The 23,656-nt window shown below is 57.3% G+C and overlaps 1 protein-coding gene across 2 annotated transcripts in view; it reads right to left on the bottom strand.

Annotated features, from left to right (window-relative positions):
• Positions 1–23,656, bottom strand: part of CMIP (c-Maf inducing protein) — a 212,795-nt gene that overhangs the window by 7,234 nt on the left and 181,905 nt on the right. For both annotated transcript variants that reach the window (XM_070770369.1, XM_019979609.2), the window contains 6 exons: positions 18,907–19,260; positions 11,181–11,246; positions 6,601–6,627; positions 6,259–6,307; positions 3,478–3,585; positions 469–585 (listed from right to left, as the gene is read on the bottom strand). In XM_070770369.1, coding sequence (XP_070626470.1) covers positions 469–585; positions 3,478–3,585; positions 6,259–6,307; positions 6,601–6,627; positions 11,181–11,246; positions 18,907–19,260 — 721 coding nt within the window. The remainder of the gene's footprint in view (positions 1–468; positions 586–3,477; positions 3,586–6,258; positions 6,308–6,600; positions 6,628–11,180; positions 11,247–18,906; positions 19,261–23,656) is intronic.

The following is a 23,656-nucleotide window of genomic DNA, read 5'->3' as shown; positions in this document are numbered from 1 at the left end:
CCGTGGCCTGAGTCCCCTCAGGTCAGCGCTGGACATGCAGAGGGGGCAGCCTTGGGAAGACCCAGCCCACCCGCCCCCATCCACCACCACCCCATTAAGAGACCACAGTGAGAAGCAGTTGGCGGAGCCCAACCATCTGAAGACCCAGGAGAAAAACAGATGAGCATCACTGTTTGGAGCCCCCGCTTGGAGGTAGTCTGTTCTGCAGCAAAAGGCAGGACAGAACAGAAACCTGCTCAATCCCTGAGACCAACAGACGATCACGAGTTAAATGAAGGTGGAATGAGCAGACAGTGTGATCAAGGTCTCCTGCTCCGCCAAACTCGGGAGGGCTGCCTCGTCTGCTGCCGTGGCCCAGCTCCTGCAGTAGCTCTGTGCGCCTGGAAGCTCCTGGAAGGTGCTCCATCGGCAAGGATGAGGGCCCAGGAGAGTCGGCCGCCTGGCCAGGGCTTGGGGCCGGCTCCTCACCTCCACCATGGTCTGGTTCCCTCTCAGTGCCAGGAGCATGCACGGTCCCAGCTTGTTCTCCGCCAGGGAGAGCAGGAATTTTTTGGTCTTGTAACAGGAGCCCATGAGGATGTGCACCTGTGAGGAGACACGGGCCAGGTGAGGGGCCGTGACCGCCACGGGCTGTGCCCCGCAGTGCCTGCCTGTGGCCCAAAGACTGTGAGGCCGGAAGATACTGACCAGATGCACCCCACACCCTGTCTGGATACCAGATCTGAAACCATCACCAGACCCTCCCCGGGGGTTCAGAGGACCCCTCTCTGACACTGGCTCCCACGGGGATGAACCTTGCGGTCACCGCACTGCCTGAGGTCAGCCAGTCCCAGAAGGACACACCCTGCAGGGCCCACTCCTGGGAGGGATGCAGAGTCAGACCACAGACACAGAAGGGGGCGGGGTGGGGGCCAGGGCTGGGGGCCAGTGGGGAGTGAGCGATTACAGAGTGGGGCCAGTTTCCGTTCGGGAATATGAGGTCTGTGATGACTGCAGACTGGCATCAGTGCACTTGATGCTACAGACCAGACACACAGAAAGGGCTCAGGCGGGCGGAAATGAACACAGCCCTGTGAACCAGCTGTACTTCAGGAAAACCTAAAAACGCGGTGGAGGTAGTAGGATTCACGGTGTGTACATTTTACCCATGCCCTGTACACGTACACACACACACATACACGCACAGGAGCCCTTCTCCCGCCGTCCTTGTGGCTGTGCTGACATCTGGCCCCCTGGGTTCTAGGTACGGTCAAGCCTGGCAGGAACTCCTGGAGGTGCGTGCTCAGGGTGCACAGGGCCCGGCCGCACACGCAGGGCAGGGGACGTTGTGGAGCCCTGTCTCCCCGTCCCCAGTGCTCTCTGAGGCCCCGAAGGCACCTGCCCCAGAAATCCAGGAACGGGTAAATTCTGCTCCATCTGGGTTATGTGCGGGACAGCTTTTAAGAAAACTGTGTTTCTTGGATGGACTTAGAGATTGTCATATCGCGTATATGCGGAATCTAATAAGAAGAAGGTACAAATGAACTTACATACAAAACAGGAATCACCGATGTAGAAAACAAACAGTTACTGGCAGCGAAGGATCGGGGCGGGGGATAAACTGGGATATTGGGATTGACACTGCTGTATATAAGACAGCTAACGAGTGAGGACCTGCTGTATAGCACAGGGAACGCTATGCTCAGTACTCTGTAATGACCTAGTTGGGAAAAGAATCTAAAAAAGAGTGGATTTGTGTGTACGTGTAACTGACTCACTTCACTGTACACCTGCAAGTAACCTGACACTGTAAACCAGCTGCACTCCAGTACAGAGATGTGTTTCTTTCTAGCGTACCTGCGGGTGGGCCTCAGGGTCGAGGGTCCCCAGCCACCTGGTTTGCCCTTCCCGACTTCACAGTGGAGCAGATGCCCTTCCACGGCTGGAAGCGGCAGCCGCATCCAGGGGACAGCGTCCGTGCCACGTGTCTCCATGGCAACGCTGCACCGCCATCCAGGGGCCGCCTGCTTCCTTCTCCACATAGACCCTTTTCCGCTCCATCATTAACAATTCTGGCTCACAAATGCGATCTCTCAGGCTGGGGAGCTGCCAGCTGCCAGCTTCTCTTGTTCACAGTCACTGCACTGGGGTGGGCGGGGCACACCACGAAATGTTGCCATGGTGACACTGTGACATCAGAGGAGCCCAGGAGAAGTGAGAGAGAGGTGGTGCAGGCAGGCAAGGCCAGCATTTCCAGGATGCACAGGGCACTCTGAAGGGGGCCTTCAGGCAGCAGGTGATGAGGAGTGGTGAGTGAGCGCGTAAGAAAAGGAACCTAAAAATAAGCCCCTTTCCAAGCAAGGATCCAGAGGCAGCGCTGGGGTCTGCTGTCACAGCACAACCACCACCCTAAGTTCACAGCAGAGGGCATGACAAGCTGCTCACTCCACTGAACCGGCTGCCCAGCAGAGACAAGAGAAACCACAGCCGTCACTTGTGGGCGCTGACGGAGCGCCAGGCGCCTGGCACCTAGTATCGCCATAACCATAGTAACCCCAAGACGCCGGGACTACGACCCCCATTTCACAGACGAGGACACTGAAGGCTGGAGAGGGAAGATACTGGTCCAAGGTCATCAGGCTAGCGTGGGGCAGGGCGGCGACCTTAGCCACGGCCGGCCTAGGCTTGTGCCTTCCCACGCTCTGGGACACGTGTGATTGTGGAACAGAGCTAGCTGTGTCAGGAAGCAGGCTCGGTGAGAGCACCGGCTGCCTGGAGGGGCGGCTGCCCTGGGGAAGGGGCGTCTGTGCTCCCTCTGCCACTGGAAGGAGGGTGGCTCCAGATAGTATGGGCCAGCGCAGGGAGGGTCGTGGAGGCCAGAGGCCTGTGTGACCTCGGGCACGCCCCTGCACCTCTCTGCGCTTGTCAACATAGAAGTAGTTAAGGGAATGGGTTGCCCTGAAGACGAAGAAAGACGGTGCGTGGTCAGCTGAGGTGATGGCCGCAGCGTGCAGGGAATGGGGAAGCCACCAAAGGGTGTGCTTACTGGTTTGGTGACCTCTAGAGCCGTCATCTCCAAGGTGGGCCGCTCATCCTGACCTTGACTTCTCAGTGCAAGGATAAGACGAGCGGGTGGACCTGCAACGACTTCTGGGGCCCCTGTACCAGCAAGTGCTCAGTCCCCTCAACCTACACGGCGCTGGAGTGCAGAGTGAACCCACTAGCTTGAGCAGTTAACTCCTCGACTGTAAAATGGGGCGACAGGACGTGTCCCTCCTCACGTTTCTGGGGGGCCCTCTGGCTCAGTGCCCACTCGGGTGAGACATGGGAAGGTGACACTCAGGGCTGGCGTCACCATCACTGTCTTCATCACCAGCATCCTTTCAGCCTGGAAATTTCGGGGCAGGCCCCAGTGGGCACGGGGTAGCTCTCTCACTGCTCAGAAGGGGTGAACCCAGCGCCCTCACAGAGCTCTGGTGCTCCCCGCACCCCACGTACCATGCTGGCGAACAGCTCCCCGTCGTCATCGCAGGCCACCCCTCCGGGGCTGTAGAGCTGAAACCAGCCGTCCTTGCCGGCTCGCACGCTCAGCAGGCACGAGTGGACCTGCGGCAGAGGAGACGCGCTAGGTCAGTCCTGTGCACCCATGATGACGGGGGCCCATGGTCCACGCACGCAACACCCAAGGCCCAGACGAGCCCCGTGCTCATGCTTAAGGGAACTGTTCAACCCGGTTTAGCCCAGACACGCCCCGCCTTCTCCTAAATTCCAGGAAAGGCCTTTAAGGAAGAACTGATGACCACACACAGGGGGAACTCCAGCCATCTGCCACCAGCTCCTGGAGATGGACGGCCAGGCCCTGGCTTGTCTAGTCAACCAGAATGAAACCAGTCTTCACTGAATGAAGCCAGACTCGCCCAGTCTGAAGCCCCAGTGAAGCTGGGGCAGAGGGGTGAAGGGACCCCCACAGCGTTCTCCTGTGCCTCTGACGGGGAAGCTGCTTTTCCCTCCTGTCTGGGCCTTTCCCTGCTCGTGTCTCCAAGTCCCCCCTCTTGCACTCTGCTCTCCTTTCTGGAACCTCCGCCCCACCCCCTCACTACTGTGGTGTCTGCTCTCCGCATCCCTCACCCTCACTTTTGGGGCATCTGTCCCTCCAACCCTGGGGGTCAGCCTCTCCGCTGCTCTACCTTCATGGGCGCCATCCTCTGGAGTCGGCTCTGCCCCATTGACCCCCCACCCCTCTCTGGGACCCTGACACCCTCTTTTAGGAAAACCAGTCTGTGCAGAGCACGGGCAATCTCAATGCCCCCAGCTCTCTCCACAGCTGTCAGCTCCCCTCCCAGAGTGCCGTGTGTCCGCCTGTGGGTGCGTGCATGTGTGCAAACACATGTGCGTACGTGGGAGGAACCCCACATCCACCCTGGCCCCACTGTAACTGCAGAAAGAGAGAGAAACAAAGGCCTGTGCTGCTCCTCCTCCCCGTCCTCAGCAGAGAGCGAGGCAAGAGCCCCATCACTTCCTTCAGGAGTGAAGGCCAACCTGCTGCCAAGAGCCACTTGCTCACAGACAGTCCACTGATCACAACCCCCGCACAAGTAAACAGCACACAGGGGCGGCCAAGCTTTGATTCCCCTCCGAACGTCAACTGAGCTACTTCAAAGAAACGAGAGATCCAGAGTACGGAACTCTGTGCAGCAGATCCAGCAAATGATTTATAAGCAAACAGCCACTGGCTCCATCTGAGATGGAGAAGGTGGGAGGAGAGGGGAGAGAGGGCGAGTGCAAGAAAGGTGGAGGGGCGTGGGGGAGAGAGGCGGGTGAGGAAGGGAGAGGGGAGGCGAGGCGGGGCGGGGGCCTGCTGCGGGCCATGTCCTCGTGGGGCAACCCCGCCTGGGAGATGCCGCTCCCGGCACTTGGGCCGCGGCTCCGCCCTGGGAAGCAGTTGGCACCACTTTCATTCATCAACATCAAAGTCTGTTTGAAATAAAGCCTCCCTTTCCGGGAGGACTCAGACTCTGCCTCCAGCAGGGAATGGCTCAGGTTTAAGGGCGGCGGAGGCCATCCCTGGGACCCGGACTCTCAGAAGCTCAGTCTACTGCTTCTGCCTGAGGACCGCTTTTGGAGTCCGGGTGGGATCATGGTGCTTTAAAATTAGATCCTTTCAGATCCTTCCAGAACAAGGCTTTACAGCGTGGCCTTGGCCCCACAGAGAATAACCCCCTCCTCCTCTGCCTTCCTTGTCCTCTGGCTCTGCTGGGGGTGCCTGGGTCCCCCTCTGTCCCTGCCTGCGAGCCAGCCCCCTCATGTCCCAGACTCCATGTGCGGAGAAAAGGCCTGAGCTCCCCAGAGCGGTCCCCTGCAGCCCCTCTCCCCCTCGCCCAGTGTGCGAGAAGGGGCCTGAGCTCCCCAGAGCGGTCCCCTGCAGCCCCTCTCCCCCTCGCCCAGTGTGCGAGAAGGGGCCTGAGCTCCCCAGGGCGGTCCCCTGCAGCCCCTCTCCCCCTCACCCAGTGTGCGTGCTGCAGGGCTGGGCCCTACGCAGGCTCCGGAGCCTGACTCCCAGGGTATGGTTCCCGTCCTGGCCAGGGCACCCGTCTTGTGACCCTGGGCAGGTACCTCCAGTTTCCTCAACTCCAAAAGGAAGGTGATTCTGGTGCAAAATAGGAGTGATAAAAGCACCTACTCATAGGGCTGCCATGAGGATTAAACGAGAACGTGTGTGTGCGATGCAGGGTGAGCCCCTCATGAAGGCTGGTTGTTGCCCTTACGCTTCTGTGATGGGAGTACGGCTGGGGTGGGCGGCCCGCTCTGAGTCCCCATTCACACACAGGGGCCCTGGGCTGCAAGGCTTCGCTCCCCTTGAAGGCCACCTGCTGCAGGCAGGGAGCGGCCCCTTGGGGCAGCCCTCAGCCACCGTGCCCGGGAAGCATCCCAGCGCGGTGTCGTCCCTGGCCCGCTGATCATCAGAACGGCAGAGAGGATGTGCCATGATCTCAGATGCGGTTAGAAGCCCTGGTGCCGGCCTGGCTCTAAAGCGAGGCCTATGCTCCAAGGAGAAACCGCCTTAGGAAATACCTCTGGTGAGCCCGCGTTTACAGTAGAACGCTGGCATCACCGGCCAGGCTCAGACACGCGGGGCAGGGGCTGTGTCTGAGCAAAGGCAGGGGAGGGGGCCCGTGTGAACTGTTGTGATGCCCGAGGAGGTCAGGGAGGTGCCAGCAGAGCCATGGGCGCCCTGCTGCAGCTGGGACAGCATGCCCGCCAGGGACGGGGCAGCCTCACCTCTTGTCGAGGGTCTTCAGCGAACCTCTGAATCACGTACTTCAGTTCCCTGAAAGAGACGGGGTGGGGACACAGTCGCGCCCAGGGTCCTGGCTGGGGGTGGACCAGGATGGGGAGGCTGAGGATGGGGTGGGGTGCCAGCTCAGCTGGCAGGATCAGAAGATGCCCGGGTGGGCCTGGAGGGACACGTGTCTCGGGAGAACTTCCGGGGGGCGCCATCCTCGCCTCCCTGGATGCACGTGCAGAGGACTGGCCAGAAGGACGGCTGGTCGCTGGGGGATGCCTGCAGGACAGGGCATGTGCGTACTGGAAGAGGGTAACGGGTGTTGCCCGAATACTCACTTGGTGAACTTCTCGTGCGCGAGAGCTCTGGAATAGAAACAAGGGGAAGAGCGCAGTGAGCGAGGTGCTCGCGACGACAGCACGGTGGCCCACAGGCCTGCCTCTGGGGATGGCAGGCCTGGTTCCAGGAACGAACAGGAAGCTGAGCAGGCAACACGGACATCGTGTCCCGACTCAACAGGACATGGTCAGAACGGGAACAGGCTGAGCCCCGGGCCCCGCCCCGCTGAACAGAAGCGGCGTTCAGCGGCGTGCACATGAGCGTGTCCGCACGTGGGCACCAGGGACCCAGGTGCGTGTGTTGATCGCTCCACCGCTGAGGCACAGCTGCGCTAATTGCCGGCTGCATCAGAGCGGCGGTCGGGGACCGCCCCTGGGGCAGAGTTGCATCATGGATCGTTGTCAGGTGCATCCCACGGGCCGTGGGGCCAGGGCTGCCGCCAGTGACGCCACTGCCCTCAGGAGTCAGATTTCTCCGGTCTCACGTCCTGGGGGCTGTAGGGACCAGCCAGGCCAGCAAATGGGGCAATTACCGAGGGTAATGTCCCCTTGGAGGGCCGCATTTCATAAACATGGCCTCGTTAATAGGCTCCGCAGAGGGCTCGGGGTGGCCTCCCGGGGCCCGCTGCTTCGCATCTATCAAAACAGAGGCCTGCAGGCATTTTAGGCCCTGGTTACCTCGTCCAAGGTAAGGAGCAGTGGCTGCGCTTTGCTGGAGCAGCCGTGAAGAGATACCCCACGCCCAAGGTAAGAGAAACCCAAGTAAGACGGTAGGTGTTGCAAGAGGGCATCAGAGGACAAACACACTGAAACCATACTCACAGAAAATTAGTCAATCTAATCACACTAGGACCACAGCCTTGTCTAACTCAATGAAACTAAGCCATGCCCATGGGGCAACCCAAGACGGGCGGGTCATGGTGGAGAGATTTGACAGAATGTGGTCCACTGGAGAAGGGAATGGCAAACCACTTCTTTTATTCTTGCCTTGAGAACCCCATAAACAGTATGAAAAGGCAAAATGATAGGATACTGAAAGAGGAACTCCCCAGGTCAGTAGGTGCCCAATATGCTACTGGAGATCAGTGGAGAAATAACTCCAGAAAGAATGAAGGGATGGAGCCAAAGCAAAAACAATACCCAGCTGTGGATGTGACTGGTGATAGAAGCAAGGTCCGATGCTGTAAAGAGCAATATTGCATAGGAACCTGGAATGTCAGGTCCATGAATCAAGGCAAATTGGAAGTGGTCAAACAAGAGATGGCAAGAGTGAATGTCGACATTCTAGGAATCAGCGAACTAAAATGGACTGGAATGGGTGAATTTAACTCAGATGACCATTATATCTACTACTGTGGGCAGGAATCCCTCAGAAGAAAGGGAGTGGCCATCATGGTCAACAAAAGAGTCCGAAATGTAGTACTTGGATGCAATCTCAAAAACGACAGAATGATCTCTGTTCGTTTCCAAGGCAAACCATTCAATATCACAGTAATCCAAGTCTATGCCCCAACCAGTAACGCTGAAGAAGCTGAAGTTGAACGGTTCTATGAAGACCTACAAGACCTTTTAGAACTAACACCCAAAAAAGATGTCCTTTTCATTATAGGGGACTGGAATGCAAAAGTAGGAAGTCAAGAAACACCTGGAGTAACAGGCAAATTTGGCCTTGGAATACGGAATGAAGCAGGGCAAAGACTAATAGAGTTTTGCCAAGAAAATGCACTGGTCATAACACCCTCTTCGAACAACACAAGAGAAGACTCTATACATGGACATCACCAGATGGTCAACACCGAAATCAGACTGATTGTATTCTTTGCAGCCGAAGATGGAGAAACTCTATACAGTCGGCAAAAACAAGACCAGGCGCTGACTGTGGCTCAGACCATGAACTCCTTATTGCCAAATTCAGACTTAAATTGAAGAAAGTAGGGAAAACCACTAGACCATTCAAGTATGACCTAAATCAAATCCCTTATGATTATACAGTGGAAGTGAGAAATAGATTTAAGGGTCTAGATCTGATAGATAGAGTGCCTGATGAACTATGGAATGAGGTTCGTGACATTGTACAGGAGACAGGGATCAAGACCATCCCCATGGAAAAGAAATGCAAAAAAGCAAAATGGCTGTCTGGGGAGGCCTTACAAGTAGCTTTGAAAAGAAGACAAGCGAAAAGCAAAGGAGAAAAGGAAAGATATAAGCATCTGAATGCAGAGTTCCAAAGAATAGCAAGAAGAGATAAGAAAGCCTTCTTCAGCGATCAATGCAAAGAAATAGAGGAAAACAACAGAATGGGAAAGACTAGGGATCTCTTCAAGAAAATCAGAGATACCAAAGGAACATTTCATGCAAAGATGAGCTCGATAAAGGACAGAAATGGTACGGACCTAACAGAAGCAGAAGATATTAAGAAGAGATGGCAAGAATACACAGAACTGTACATAAAAGATCTTTACGACCCAGATAATCACAATGGTGTGATCACTGACCTAGAGCCAGACATCCTGGAATGTGAAGTCAAGTGGGCCTTAGAAAGCATCACTACGAACAAAGCTAGTGGAGGTGACGGAATTCCAGTTGAGATATTCCAAATCCTGAAAGACGATGCTGTGAAAGTGCTGCATTCAATATGCCAGCAAATTTGGAAAACTCAGCAGTGGCCACAGGACTGGAAAAGATCAGTTTTCGTTCCAATCCCAAAGAAAGGCAATGCCAAAGAATGCTCAAAGTACCACACAATTGCACTCATCTCACACGCTAGTAAAGTAATGCTCAAAATTCTCCAAGCCAGGCTTTAGCAATATGTGAACTGTGAACTTCCTGATGTTCAAGCTGGTTTTAGAAAAGGCAGAGGAACCAGAGATCAAATTGCCAACATCCGCTGGATCATGGAAAAAGCAAGAGAGTTCCAGAAAAACATCTATTTCTGCTTTATTGACTATGCCAAAGCCTTTGACTGTGTGGATCACAAGAAACTGTGGAAAATTCTGAGAGAGACGGGAATACCAGAATACCTGATCTGACTCTTGAGAAACCTATATGCAGGTCAGGAAGCAACAGTTAGATCTGGACATGGAACAACAGACTGGTTCCAAATAGGAAAAGGAGTTTGTCAAGGCTGTATATTGTCACCCTGTTTATTTAACTTACATGCAGAGTAGTACATCATGAGAAACGCTGGACTGGAAGAAGCACAAGCTGGAATCAAGATTGCGGGAGAAATATCAATAACCTCAGATATGCAGATGATACCACCCTTATGGCAGAAAGTGAAGAGGAACTCAAAAGCCTCTTGATGAAGGTGAAAGAGGAGAGTGAAAAAGTTGGCTTAAAGCTCAACATTCAGAAAACAAAGATCATGGCATCTGGTCCCACCACTTCTTGGGAAATAGATGGGGAAACAGTGGAAACAGTGTCAGACTTTATCTGGGCTCCAAACTCACTGCAGATGGTGACTGAAGCCATGAAATTAAAAGACGCTTACTCCTTGGAAGGAAAGTTATGACCAACCTAGATAGCGTATTCAAAAGCAGAGACATTACTTTGCCAACAAAGGTTCGTCTAGTCAAGGCTATGGTTTTTCCTGTGGTCATGTATGGATGTGAGAGTTGGACTGTGAAGAAGGCTGAGCGCCGAAGAATTGATGCTTTTGAACTGTGGTGTTGGAGAAGACTCTTGAGAGTCCCTTGGACTGCAAGGAGATCCAACCAGTCCATTCTGAAGGAGATCAGCCCTGGGATTTCTTTGGAAGGAATGATGCTAAAGCTGAAACTCCAGTACTTTGGCCACCTCATGCGAAGAGTTGACGCATTGGAAAAGACTCTGATGCTGGGAGGGATTGGGGGCAGGAGGAGAAGGGGACGACAGAGGATGAGATGGCTGGATGGCATCACTGACTCGGTGGACGTGAGTCTGAGTGAACTCTGGGAGTTGGTGATGGACAGGGAGGCCTGGCGTGCTGCGATTCATGGGGTCTCAAAGAGTTGGACACGACTGAGCGACTGATCTGATCTGATCTGATCTGATGGAGACAGAGCCTTCCCCTCGGGCCATTATCCATCAGACAGCTCTCTCCCTCTTCCCCGAGATAAAATTCATAATCGGGATGAGGACCATCCAGAGAGACCGAAGGGTCCATTTCTGGCCCAGCTCACTGTGGAGCGAGATCACCGTCACGGGGATAACAAGGGAGCGTTTCAGCATCTGGCTGTACCCCAGACGGAGCGGTCTCACTCGTGTTATCTTCACTCTGGTCCTCAGAGACAGGAGGGGCAGGCGCCCAGCTCCATCTGATGCTCCGTAAGCATCGCTAACTTGACTGCCTGAAGGCCAGTGCAGAGAGCTTTGTGTTCGTGGCCCAGTGAAGCCATCCAACCATGCAATGAGGTGTATCCCCATCCTTCGGGGTGGGGGTGTGAACATTCCCGGGTCCCCGGCCGAGGACCAACGCTTCCACCTCCCTCTGTCATCCCAGGTGCGTCCCACGACCTGACCAGTCCCCCACTGAGGCCAGGGTGGACGGTGAAGGTTGTTCTCTTAGGCCAAAGGTTTCCAGGGACATGTGGGGGACTTACTCTTTGGGGAATGGAATGGGTTGAAGCAGGCTGGCCAGAGACGGTCTCCAGTCATCATAGTCCGACCTGGAAAGAGAAGGGGTGACAGTCAGGTCTGGTCTGGACCTGGGGAGGTTAACGGTGCGTCATCACTGAGGGTCAGAGATGGGGCGAGAGTCAGGCAGGGACAACAGTGGCTCTGACTCTTCTCGGTCACCTTGGCTCCCAGGGACCCTGAGGGACAAGCACGTGCCATCTGCAACGTGGCGGCGGGACCTGTCGAGCCTGTCCAGAGACTTGGCCACAGCCACCGAAGGGGCCAGCCCCCCAGCTCCCGGACTCCACCTCCCAGCTGCTGCACCCAGCTCTCAGACCACCATTGCGCTGTGGGCTGGAACGTGCCCCTGCAGATTCACACGTTGAAGGCCTAACCCCAAGGCCCCAGACAGTAGCTTTACACAGGTGGGGCCTTCAAAGATGAGAGCAAGGTAAACTGGGGTCACTAGGGTGGGCCCCGATTCAACCCGACCAGTGTCCCCATAAGCAGAGCTCGGGACACAGATACACAAAGAGGGGTGACCGCCTCCCAGCCGAGCAGAGAGGCCTCAGGCAAAACCAACAGTAGCCAGACCTTGATGCCAGAGTGCCAGCTCCCTCAGAAATGAGAGAAAATGCACTTTCGTTGTTTCTTAGCCCCCAGATCTCTGTGGGAGTCTGGCCTAGGCAGAGGGTGGCCCCAGACCCCAGACATAACTCTTGGTCCTATGGCCCCACGACTCGGTTGTGTATAGAGTTCGATGGTTTTTTGTTTTGGGGTGGTTTTTGCTGCACCCCGCAGCTTGTGGGATCTTACTTCCCCAACCAGGGCTTGAACCTGGGCCTCTGGCAGGGGTAGCACGGATCCTACCCCTGGGAATTCCCAGAATCCAGTTTCTCAACCTTCTTTCCCGGAGCTGGGCCTTCCTGTTCCCCGCCCCAAGGGGCTTTCTCAACACTTTCCCCTAACTGTGCTCCCAGCATACAGTATCTGTTTATATGCCGCGTGTCTGCCTGTACTTTATCCCCAAAAAGGAGGAAGATCTTTTCACCCAGCACAGTGTAGATAACCCCTGGGTCGGAAGTGCTCCCAGCCCTCCTTCCTCCACACAAAGGGCGGTAACGGGGCAGCCTTCGGGGTCCAGCGCACACGCTGGAGTGTGCTGAGGAAAAACGCAAGCCCGGGACGCACGGGAACGGATTCCCAGACAGGCTTGTGAGCCTGAGATAAGTCCTTGGGGTGGGCCCAGCTGAGGTTTACTGAGCCCTTTACCAGGCCGTGCGCTGGGCACAGCCTGGCTCTCTGAGTCCTCAGGACAGGCTCCTGAGGACGGGAGGATCACACCTGCCCTCCAGGTGAGGAAGTGAGGCCTGGAATGCCTCCCCACCCGGCCGAGCTCAGGCAGCCGGGAGGCTGGGAGCAAGGATACCCAGCCAGGCCTTCAGACTCCAGTGGCAAGACTGGGTGCCCACTGCCCGGGGCGGGGGGTGCTGGGCTGAGGGAGCCCCTGTCAGGACGTGGAAACCCCTCTGACCTCAGACCTGCCGTCGCCGATTTCGGTAGGCGCCTCGTCTCCCTCTGAACCCATCCCCCCGCCCCAACATGTCACTGACTCACTCATGGTTTCTAGACAAATTTAAGAATAATCGGTGCAAACGCTGTGGACAGCGCCCATCACAAACCAGAGGCTATTCCAGGCACATGTGTGGATCAGACCTGCGTTCCTCCAGGGTACCCAGTGAGCTCATCATTCTACAGCCAAGAAGACTGAGTCTCGGTGAGCACAGGCCCAAGGTCACATGGTCACTGTGACTCGGGAGCCTGGCTCCAGAGTCCGTGGTCCGGCCCACTGTTTCCATCTGCAGAGGCAGGCCCATTCCTGTTCTCAAAAAGGGGCACATACTAGTTTTTCTTGTGCTTTAAGAAAGATGATAAAAAACGCTCAGTGTGGAAAGGCTGCTAATACAGAAAATTCTAAGCAATGTTTACATCCTCCATAATCAGAGTGGACACGGACTTGGGCAAGCTCCAAGAGATAGTGAGGGACAGGGAGGCTGGGCGTGCTGCAGTCCATGGGGTCGCAGAGTCGGACACGACGGGGCAGCTGAGCAACAACCACAAACCAGAGTAGATGTCAGAGGCCCAGGCCAGGGTCGGGCCGGGACTGTGGGTGCCTGCGGGGCCCCTGGGTGGGATCTGCCTGGCTCGGGGCTCGCTCCTGAACGGAAGGGGACGTCACACCACTGCTCGGTGAACAGCATGCGTCACCTGGTGCCAAGTGGGCAGCTGGGCTGGGGTCTGGGTGGAAGCGGGCGGGACCAGGAGGAGAACCAGGGGCGAAGGACGAGGGGGAGGGCCTTGTCCTTCCTGGCCGCGGCCCTGCCCAGCTCCAAGTCTGTGGCCGGCTCCTGGACCTGCTCCAAACGCCCAGTGTGACCAGTCTGGAGGCTCCAGTGGCAGTGTCGGGCCACGGCCGGGTGCGTGAGCCGGGGGGCTGGCCAGTACCATGGGATGGGGGTGGGACTCCCATGGTCAGCAGGGCGCCTGTCGCGAGCACCCTGAGAGCAGGGCCGGCCTCCAGGCTGGCAGGCCAGGCCGGCCTGTTGGGGGCAGGGAGAGCTGCCAGTCAGGCTGGGAGGACTGAGCCCAGCCTGGGAAGCACAGGACAGCCAGGCCTACCCAGGCTCAGGGAGGGAGTGAGGGTGGACCAGGGGCCCTTAAACATCCTCAAGGCTTCTGGTGCGCCCTGGGGGCCAAACAGCATGCATGGACTCCCCTAACCCCTGCTTACAGAGGCGAGACAGGCCCAGAGAGGCCAGGACGCCTGCTGAAGGTCACGGAGCTGACGAGGGAGAAGCTGTACTTGAATGAGGCTCTCTGAGCAGCAGACCCAGGCCTCCGGCCCCGTGCTGCTCCACGAGGGGTTCAGCGCCGACGTGACCGAGGACTTCCTTTCGCGGGCGCGGGGAGATGGCGGGTGGGTAACACCGGGGTCAAGCTGGGCTGGGGAGGCGGGGGACGCAGGAAGTGAGGGCGGGGTAGCTCTGAAGGTGTGGACAACCGCCCTGACCCGGCAGGAGACGGTGCACTTTGGCAGATCTGCGGCCCAGCTCGACCGGTGCCATGAAACTGGGGCTCTGCGCCGCCCCTGGACGAGGTGCCTGGGGAGACACCCCAGCCAGAGACGCTGGGGCCACGCGAGCCTCTCAGAAGCACAAGGGTCTGGGTCAGGCAGGCCTGGTCCTGATGGCGGCCTGCACGCAGCGTGCAACCCGAACCCTGGTCTCTTGCAGCCACACCCTGCAGGGTGGCTCCCTGGGGTGGGGGTGGGGTCCTCAAAGGGGCTCCGGGGTTGGGGGCGGTGAACTAGGGCAGAGCGAGGCCTAGGGGACTGGCGGGAGGTCCACGGCCTTCCTAGAGGACCGTGAGCAGGGCACCTGGGGTGAGGCAGACCAGGGTGCCAGGAGGGTGTGTCGGGAGGCTTGCCCTGCCCTGCTCCTGCCATCACACGCACAACCATCTGCTCTCTGAACAGGCCAACCAGCTGGCCCAGGGATTAAAATCTACAGTGAGAAATGAGTGGCCGTTATCTCTGCGGCCGGCGACCTGGGCAAAGCCCCATTCTCGGCCCCGTCACCCCACTGGGGACCTTCCCGGGCTGCGGGCGGATCAGGGTTCTCGGCTGCACCAGGGAGCGTGTGGACTCTACTGAGCGGCCACGAGCCCCAGGAGTTTGGACCTGCAAGGTTCCAAACAGACGGGTCCGCCTACTGGAACACGTGCACTGCGCACACACGTACAGATGTGAGTTTCTGCTGCTCTGCCAGCAACATCTACAACCCTTGCCAGAGGCCCACGTGCAGAGACGCTGACTGTGGGGCCCAGGTTCCTGTCCTTGCCACAAGCCCGCAGATGCCAGGTGCTGTGGTGAACACGAGGCACGCAGGAATTCACTGAATGCTCAAGGCAGCCCTGGGGGCGGGAACACACTGACCAGGAGGACCATCCTCAGTTCACAACTGGAAAACCAAGGCCCGGAGAGGCAGACTCAGAGTCCTAACGCAGCTCATCAGTTAGATGTGGACTCATGTGCAATCAAGGAGGTGGTCCTTCCACCCCTGCCCCCCAGGGAACCCAGCTCGCGATCCTGAGTTCCCCTGGGAGGACAGCGGCTGGTGGAGGGTGAGCTGGTAGTGGTCGCGTCTGGGGCCTGGGGACCCCCGTGAGGACAGAGAATGCTGGCTGGGCTCTAGTCCACCGCGCCCCAGAGCCTCATCAGACTCTGTGGCTTCATCCTGGCCCCTCGCCTATAACAGCCCCTCTCTCCATCTCTCAGCCTGCCGGAGGCTATTTCAGCCATTCTTGTGTCTCCAGTCTCCCCGCTTCCTTGCACCAAACCCTTGATGTTTCCCCTCTGCAGAGCTGTGCCATCCGACACGTCTGGCTGAGCAAGTTCTTCACCGAGCAGGGCTGTCCTGGGCCATGTCCCCAGCACCTGCCTTCTACATTCTGGTCACCAGTATGTTTCTTGGTCACTAGAACAACCCCAAGTCCATCTGCATTTTCCCTACGGGCCCCAGAAGGGTGAGGCATCTTCCAGCTGACCCCCAGCCCACTGAGGCCTCTTTCAAAATCCAGGTGTTTGCAAAAGTAACAAGCAGGCAGACAGGTTCGAGCTGATGAGAAAATGGCCAACGTGCCCATCCAGCCCTCGTGACGGCAGCTTTTCTCTTCCTGGACAGAAGGGCATCCCTCGGCCTGCCACGGCACTTGTGCCTAGAGATTCCCACGCTCCACCCTACCGGGCGATGCCGCTGCTTTCAGCACTTGGCACTACTGGGACGCAGAGGCTTCGAGCAGAGGGGCCCTGGCATTTAGCACAGAACCTGGCCCCTCTGGGCGTGCAGTCAGTGTTTGATGAAAGAATGCATAGAGAGATGGATACACAAATGTGTGACTGCACACACGTGCCCAGCAGGCTAAGAGCTGGACTCCAGATGACTAGAGGCCAAAGCTGGTCTGTCTGACTCCCAAGTGCATGTTCCTCCCATCGTACCACCCAGCCTGGCCCTCACACCATGATTTCAGTGTCAGCCCTGACCTGTGCTGGGCTCTTCCTTTGCAAGAGTCTCCGGGGAGCTGATTGTGGCCTATGTTCCTTTCTGAAGGTGTCAGACTCTAACGGTTTGCAGGCATTCCGGTGGGCAGACCACTAACCAGGACCCTCGCCCACTCTCTCAGGATAGAGAGGTGCCTGCTCCTTGTGGATGCGGTCTGCCAGGCTGGGCCCTGGCTCTGGGCAGGGCTTCTCTGGACCCCACAATGTGCTGAAAAGACCCCTCAATTTCACACGAGAGCCTCTGTTCTTTCATTGTCTACACATGACTCTCATCTAGCGAGCCGTCCTATTGATCACAGCAGTCCACTCTCACCAAGTCCTAAATTCTTCTCTCTGAGGAAAACACCCACTTTACAGATGAGAAAACCGAGGCCCCAAGAACACAGCAGACTAAGTCCTATGGCAGCACTTCCTCAATTCTCAGATGTACGTTTCTTGCAAACTGAGTCTGCACTGAATCCCATAATTTTTTTTCCCCTCCCTAAGTGCTGTTATTAAATAGATGATGTGTCTCAGTCCCAAAAGTACCTTAAAATAGAGGAAATACAGTTGTTCTTATTGAAAGTACAGTAACCCCTATCTGCCCAGTACTTGTGCCTGGGGGGTACTTATTCTGTGCTGTACCCAGGCCTTCTCTGCTTGGAGGCAGCTATGACTCAGGGAGGGCATGTAACCAGCCCCCGGTCCCAAGTTGACATGGACATCCCCAGCCCCTGAACCCAAAAGCCTGACTCTGAATGTGTGCTTCTTCCAGCGGATCATACTTCAGAGGTTTTGCGGATTTGACAGATGTGAGGCCCTCCGGTGGGCCAGGGACTCAAGCAGGCGGCAGAGTTAGCAGAGGAGAGCGGCCAGGAGAAGTAATCAGGCCCAAACTGTGCTCTGAGCACCCCCATGGGGAAAAGGGCCTCAGGAAGTGTGCACCCTGCTTCGTGGAGACCCCCGAACTTGGCGGGAGGGGCTGCTCCAAGCAGCGGTCAGGAACACTGCCCGGTGGGCCCCCCAACCCCCACCCACGACCTGGCAGCTGGGCGGTGTGGGCAGGCAGGAGGTCTGGAAGCAGATTAGGAAGAACAGAGTCTTCATTGATGCATGTGTTTACGAAGAAGGGAAAAAAAAATGAGTGTCAACTGTGTGACGAAACTCAAACCCTTAGTGCTTAATGAGAAATATGAGTCAGGGCCCAGGCCACCACAAGGCCCAGGAGCTCCAGGTGTCTGCAGAGAACAGTTGGACTCGGGGGTCCGGGGAGGAGACCAGGGCCCAGCCAGAGGAGGAGACGGGACCGTGCTGGTCTGTCCCTCGGAGGGCTGGCTGCCACCCCGGGAAGAGGTGGGCAGTTCTTCAGCCTCAAACTGAGATATGTTCTGGGGGATGCTCTCTGGGCGGAATCTGGGATTTGCTTTGGGTGGGGGCATTGCTAAATGCACGTGCACTCTGGGCTGGCCTTGGCTGCCAGAACTATGAGCCAGGCTGGGCTGAGCCCTGGGAGACCACTGCCTCCTCTTCGGGGCCAAAGCAAGGGCTGAGGAAGAGTCTGAGGGGGCTGCATTCAGTCGCCTCCAAACATGAGAAGCCTTTGCTTAACGTGTGCATATGTGCATGCATATGTGCATGCATGTGTGCGCACAGGCGTGTATCTGTGTGCACAGGTGTGTGTGTGTGTGCCTGTGCGTGCATGCACGTACTCACCCTCACAGACACCACAGGCTCCTCAGAGTCCCACAGCCGAGGCTCAGGAAGGGGCATGCGCGGGCCCGGAGCACCCAGCTCAGAAGCACCACCCAGAACAGAACACGTCTCCTGGCTCCCGCCCAGGGCTCCTCCGACCAGCCAGGCACGCAGACCCTCATCTGCATGGTACGCTCCTCCCTGCCCACCGGATGAGGCTACAGGACACAACACCACATACACACCATGCACACAGAGCATGCATAGATCACGCAACACACTCACATGCTGGCTCATGGGCACCTCTGCACACATACACAGAGAAACACACACATACTCCAGCTCTTGTGCACAAGTGTTCACACCCACACGTGAGCACTCAAGAGCTACGCATGCACAGAAGCAGCACAAGCACCCAGACACAACCACACTTGTGTACATGCACTTGAAACACACATACGGGCTTCTTAGAGGCATCTACATCCATCCCGCACCCAGCTCGTATACGCACAGTCACACACATGGAGGCAACCACTCACACGCTGCCCTCATACATCCAAAGGCACTCACACGCACACGAGGACAATCACAACTCAGAATGAGCCCACACCTTACACAACACGCCGAGGTGTCCACACACAGACACACTCGGGTACCGCGTACTGCAGCACAGCCTGGGCAGGCGTGTGCACTCACAGATTCTCAGACTCATGGACACACGTGTGGACATCCTGCTTGTGCCATGCCTGACTCATGCACACAGAGCCTGGCCTGCACTCCCAACACTCCCAAAACCTGTGCCCTCATGCCCTGCGTCTGCATCCTGTGCACCCACACTCATGCGTGTGCACACTCAACTCACACCCCCAGCTGTGAGCCCCTCCCCCCACCCAAGGCGCCTGGCCAGCGGGGTCACTCACAGCAGCTTGAGGATCTCCACGTAGCAGCCAAGCGTGCGGTCGGCCTGCGGGCCCAGCTCGATGCTCATGGTGCTGCAGGCGGGGCTGACCATGAGGCAGTCGATGAGGTTGGGCTCGTTGTCGTCACCCGCGCTGGCCGTCAGCGCCGGCTTGGCAGTGCTGGCGGGCTCCACCTCCACGTGGATCTCGCTGGAGGCCACGACCACTGACTTGAGCCGCGCCTCGGAGAGCGTGGCTTCCTGAGACACCAGGTCCGGGCTTGGGTGCAGAAGGCGCAGAGGTAAGGTGGGCTTCCGGTCGCAGGGCTGCTGGCAGCCATTCCGGATCTCCTTCAGGCTGGGGGAGTTGTCACGGCTGCAGGAGAGGCGGGGAGGGCCGTGAGTGCAGCCCTGGGGGGGGGGTCCCGGACGTCACGGGCAGGGCTGCACCTGCTCAGTGTCCCCCGCGGTCCCGGATCGGGTGGGGGGCCGGCTCCCACCCACCAGCGAGCACACAGGCCTGCTCAAGGCCTGCAGACAAGGAGAGGTGGAGGTTCAGAGGTGGCATCTGAACTGGGCCGCCTGTCACTAAGGCACATGCTGGTGTCCCCACACGCAGCAGGTGATTGACACACGACTGTGAATGAGTGAATGCTGACCTCTCTACTGACCCATAAAGCTCAGTACTGACTCAGCGTCCACCTCCACCAAGACGCCTTCTAGACATACCTTGGAGACCTCCTAGCGATCTGGCTTCCAGTTGCTTCCTGTGGTCTAACTGTCCCCTCCAGCTGAGGCCATAAGGTTAAGGTCCTCGGGACAAGCCCCAAGCCCCGCCTCTGCCACCCTATCCCTGCCAGCTGAGAAAGCTCACCATCTGCTCTCCACCACAGAACCCCCTTCCAAGGGACCCCAAACCTCAGATTCTGGTCCCCTGTGGTCCACAGGTCACTCCTATCTGCAGCACCCACCACTCTTGGCTAACTCCCTAGAATAGCCTCTCCACCACCTAGAGGAATGACGTGGGTGCAGAGGGTTAATAGGTGTTAGCTGGGCAAAGGGCACTGTGGCATCACTGAGGTCACACGTGAGTGGGAAATGCTGGGCCTCTTTACGGCAGGACTTGTCAGAGGTAAAATGCCCCCTCCCCGGGTGCTTCCAAATACTGCGAGGTGGCACTTCAGAGTGAAGGGAACTCCAGCAGTGGGCGTCCTTTGTTGGTGCCCCTGGGCTGGCACGGTGCCGAGCACTTTCACACAGACATTCTCAGATATCTCTGAAGAGGAGGAATTTCTCTCTCCACATTACAGATGAGAAAAGATGCCACCAGAGGTCAAATGACTACCTAGATGACACAGCTTGTTAGTGGGGAGGCGGGACTGGGATGTGAAACCAGGCTGCTGCCTCCACTTCTAAGACGCAGGATGAGCCTATGCAGGTCCACCTCCTCCAAGAAGTCTTCCCTGATTTCCTCCACCCGCCATTCTCGCCCTTCCTGCCCCTGCCCCAGAGCTCTCCATCCCTGGCTGGACACCAGTGTCCCCTGGGGCACTTCTAAACATCCCCAGGTCCCGTTAGGTTGGACTCTCTGGGGTGGAGTCCGGACACCAGTAAGGTTTGGGGCTCCCTGTGTGTGCTGTCAAGGTTGAGGCTGCTGCTCTCAGGGACTCAGAGCACAAGGATGTGACCACAAACAGCTGCTTGTCCCAACCCTCCCTAAATGGGCCACACGCACGTGGCTATGTGTCCAAAGAGACATGCACGCTCCTTGTGCAAGTGGGCCGGGCGTACAACTCACACCCACCGCATTCAGAGGACCCAAATGGTCTAGCACATGCCATGAGCCAGGTCTGAGCAGAGCCCACCAAGGATGTTTGATAAATACACTCTAAGCTTTGCTGCGGAAGAAAACAAAACCCTTGAGCTGAAGTCCAAGAATTCTATGGCTCATGGAACACTGTGTGTGGTCCGTGGGGGAGGCGCGCTAGCTGACTCCAGGGGCTCGGAGGAGCCGACTTGCTACCCAAAGCCTCAGCTCCATCCCTTTCGCCTCTGCTGGGATTTAGGAGTGGATTTTCAAGGCTGTTTGGCTCAGACTGGGTGATTTTCCAGCGAGCTACGCTAACCTGGGTCAGCTTGTCTGTTCTTTTGTGTATGAGGACATTGTGTACCCACAGAGAGCGCCGCGGATGGCCCCAGAGGACGGCGTGGGACTGACCAGCAGGGTGGGGGAACCTGAGCCCAGGAAAGGTCTCGCAGCCCGTGGCGTGACTTCCTGGAAGGGCTCACGGTGGCTCTCAGAACCCAAGCTACTTTGGGCCTCGAAGCGGGGCTGTCTTGAGTAGGGAGTTGGAGCTGCCCGTGTGGGCTGGGGAGGGCACCAGGGCCCGCTTCACCCTCCCCAGGCCTCCACCCTGGGCACCGAGTTGCAACCACTGCCTAATGGTATGCCCAAGGTTACGCTTGGCCTCTGCAGCAGTGGCGAGAGGGGATTCCAGAAACGGACATTAAGTCCTTTCTCTACTTAAAACCCACAGGTGACTACAATGCCCTTAGAAGAAAACCTCTAAGGCAGGCACAGCCCTGCCACTCAAAGAGTGGTCCCCAAGCAGCGGCCCCGGCGGTCCTGGGGGTCTGTCAGGTAAGCAGGCCTGGCAGGAGGACCCCAGGAGCAGCTCGGCGTGGGAGGTGGGAGACGCTCAGCAGTGCAGGTCCCTCTGTGGCCCGGCCTTCCTTTCCAACTTTGTCTTCCGCCTCTGTCCCTCTCTCTGCTCGGGTCACAGCCAGTTTCCCTCACTACCTTCCCTGCAGGGACCTTTCGCCTGAAGCAGCTCACCCGTGGAGCTTGCGAAGAATGCAGATTCCCGGGCCGGGCCCAGAGACGCGGCATCCAGGAGTCTGCATTTGAAATAATCTGTCCAGGGGACTGTGAAGCAGGCGCTTAAGGACCACCAGTAGAGGACACGTGACCACTGGCCGGCCCACCTGCTCCGCCAGGCCTGGGCGCCTGCCGGTCCCCTGCCTGGGTCCTCCTGTCCTGCCTCCAGCCCCGCTGACAGCCAGGACATGTCAGTTTAAGCATCACCGCTCCGCAGAACCCCTTCCTCTCTTTCCCCTAGAGCAGGGGTTCTCAGCTCTGGCCACACACACCATTTGCCTAAGATGTTAAAAAAAAACAAAACACCAAACAGAACCTGATGCCAGGAGCCTTCCAACTAAATCAGAGTTGCAGTGGGTGGGGTCCAGGCACCCTTTTTTTCTTTTCCTTTTAAAGATATAACCAGTGGGACGTTGGTAAATATCTCACAACCAACTCTGCAGAAAACAGGAGCCCTGAGGGGTAGTGCCTGCCGATTTTCCTGGAGTAAATACTCCCACGGTGACCAATTCAACGGCCAACGTGCCATCCCTGACTGTGGGATCCGAACACGCCAGGGCTCCAGCACACCCCTGGGGTGACGTCAGTCCAGGTGAGTCCACGGATCTCAGGTGCAGTGCTCAGTGACTGTCACAAGTTCCCTGGTGTAACAGACAGCCACCAGACCAGGGTTCCTCCACGCGGACATGCCTGATATTTGCTCCCAGACGGTTCAGGTAACTCCTGGGAGGACGAGGGGGCTGCCCCATGCATGGCAGTGAGTTCAGCAGCATCCCTGACCTCCACCCACTCTTCCAGCAGCACCCCTCCTTCTGCAACTCAAGATGTCTCCAGACGCTGCCAGATATGCCTTGGGGGTCAAAGCTGCCCCCCAGCTGAGAACCACTGACCATGGTCAAGACGTGAAACTTTCCTGAGGCCCAGAAGCTCCTCTCACGCCTAACTCCCCACCTGCCAGCAGCAGGTGGCCTCTATTCTGGCCTCTATCACCCTGGATTTGTTTTCCTGTTCTTGCACTTTAAGGAACAAGATTTAAACTCTATAGCTTCTTCTGTTCCACACTGTGTTTGGGAGATTAGTCCCCCCGGCTTGCCGGGTGCACTGGTTCGCTCCTGCTCACTGCCCTGCGGTATTCCTTCGTGTGAACAGACCACAGCTTATCCGCGTGTCTGCCCTAGGACACTGGGCTCGAGGCAGATATCAGTTTGGGGCTGTGACTAACAACGCTGCTGTAAATCTCATACCTGTCTCCCGATGGATGAAGCCCAGCGATGAGGAGCTGCATCCCAGGGTTTACTTTATGCTTAGCTTCATGCAGGCTTCAGTTCGTAGCGCCCTCTCGGGTGACTCAAGTGCACCCAGGGTTGTAGACCACGTGAGTGATGCCTCTGGTTCCTTTCATCACAGCCCTGACCTCGCCGCTCGCTTTCTCACTCCCTGCCCCCTCCGTCCACCGTTTCACCAGCCACTCGGGGGGCGGCTGCTTCACTCTTGTGCCGTCAGCACCTGGCACCCCATGGACCCTCACTAAACGAGTGTTGGAGGGCAGGGGATCTCCTTGTGGGAAGAGTGGTTAAGACTCCACGCACCCAATGCAGGGGGCCTGGGTCGATCTCCAGTCAGAGAACTAAGACCCTGCGTGCTGTGTGGCACAGCCAATAAGACCTGCCCCCACCCCCCACCCCCCAAAAAAAGAGAAAGGATGAAGGTGGTCACTGCTGTCTTCAGGTCCCTCTGTGTACAACAGTGTGCCTGGTTTGTAATTCTGGTTCTTTCTCCTGGGGGTCATCTGGGAGAGAGATTCCATTCTGCATCCCGAGTCAGGGAATCCCTGCTCCAGGGCACCCAGGCAGAGCCATGAAGACTCAGAGGGAAAGCTCTGGGAGGTGCCGTT

This window comes from Bos indicus, chromosome 18 (genome assembly GCF_029378745.1).
Source record: "Bos indicus isolate NIAB-ARS_2022 breed Sahiwal x Tharparkar chromosome 18, NIAB-ARS_B.indTharparkar_mat_pri_1.0, whole genome shotgun sequence".
NCBI lineage: Eukaryota > Metazoa > Chordata > Mammalia > Artiodactyla > Bovidae > Bos > Bos indicus.
Note: the sequence above shows the minus strand (reverse complement) of the source record. Positions and strands in the feature narration are given on the sequence as shown.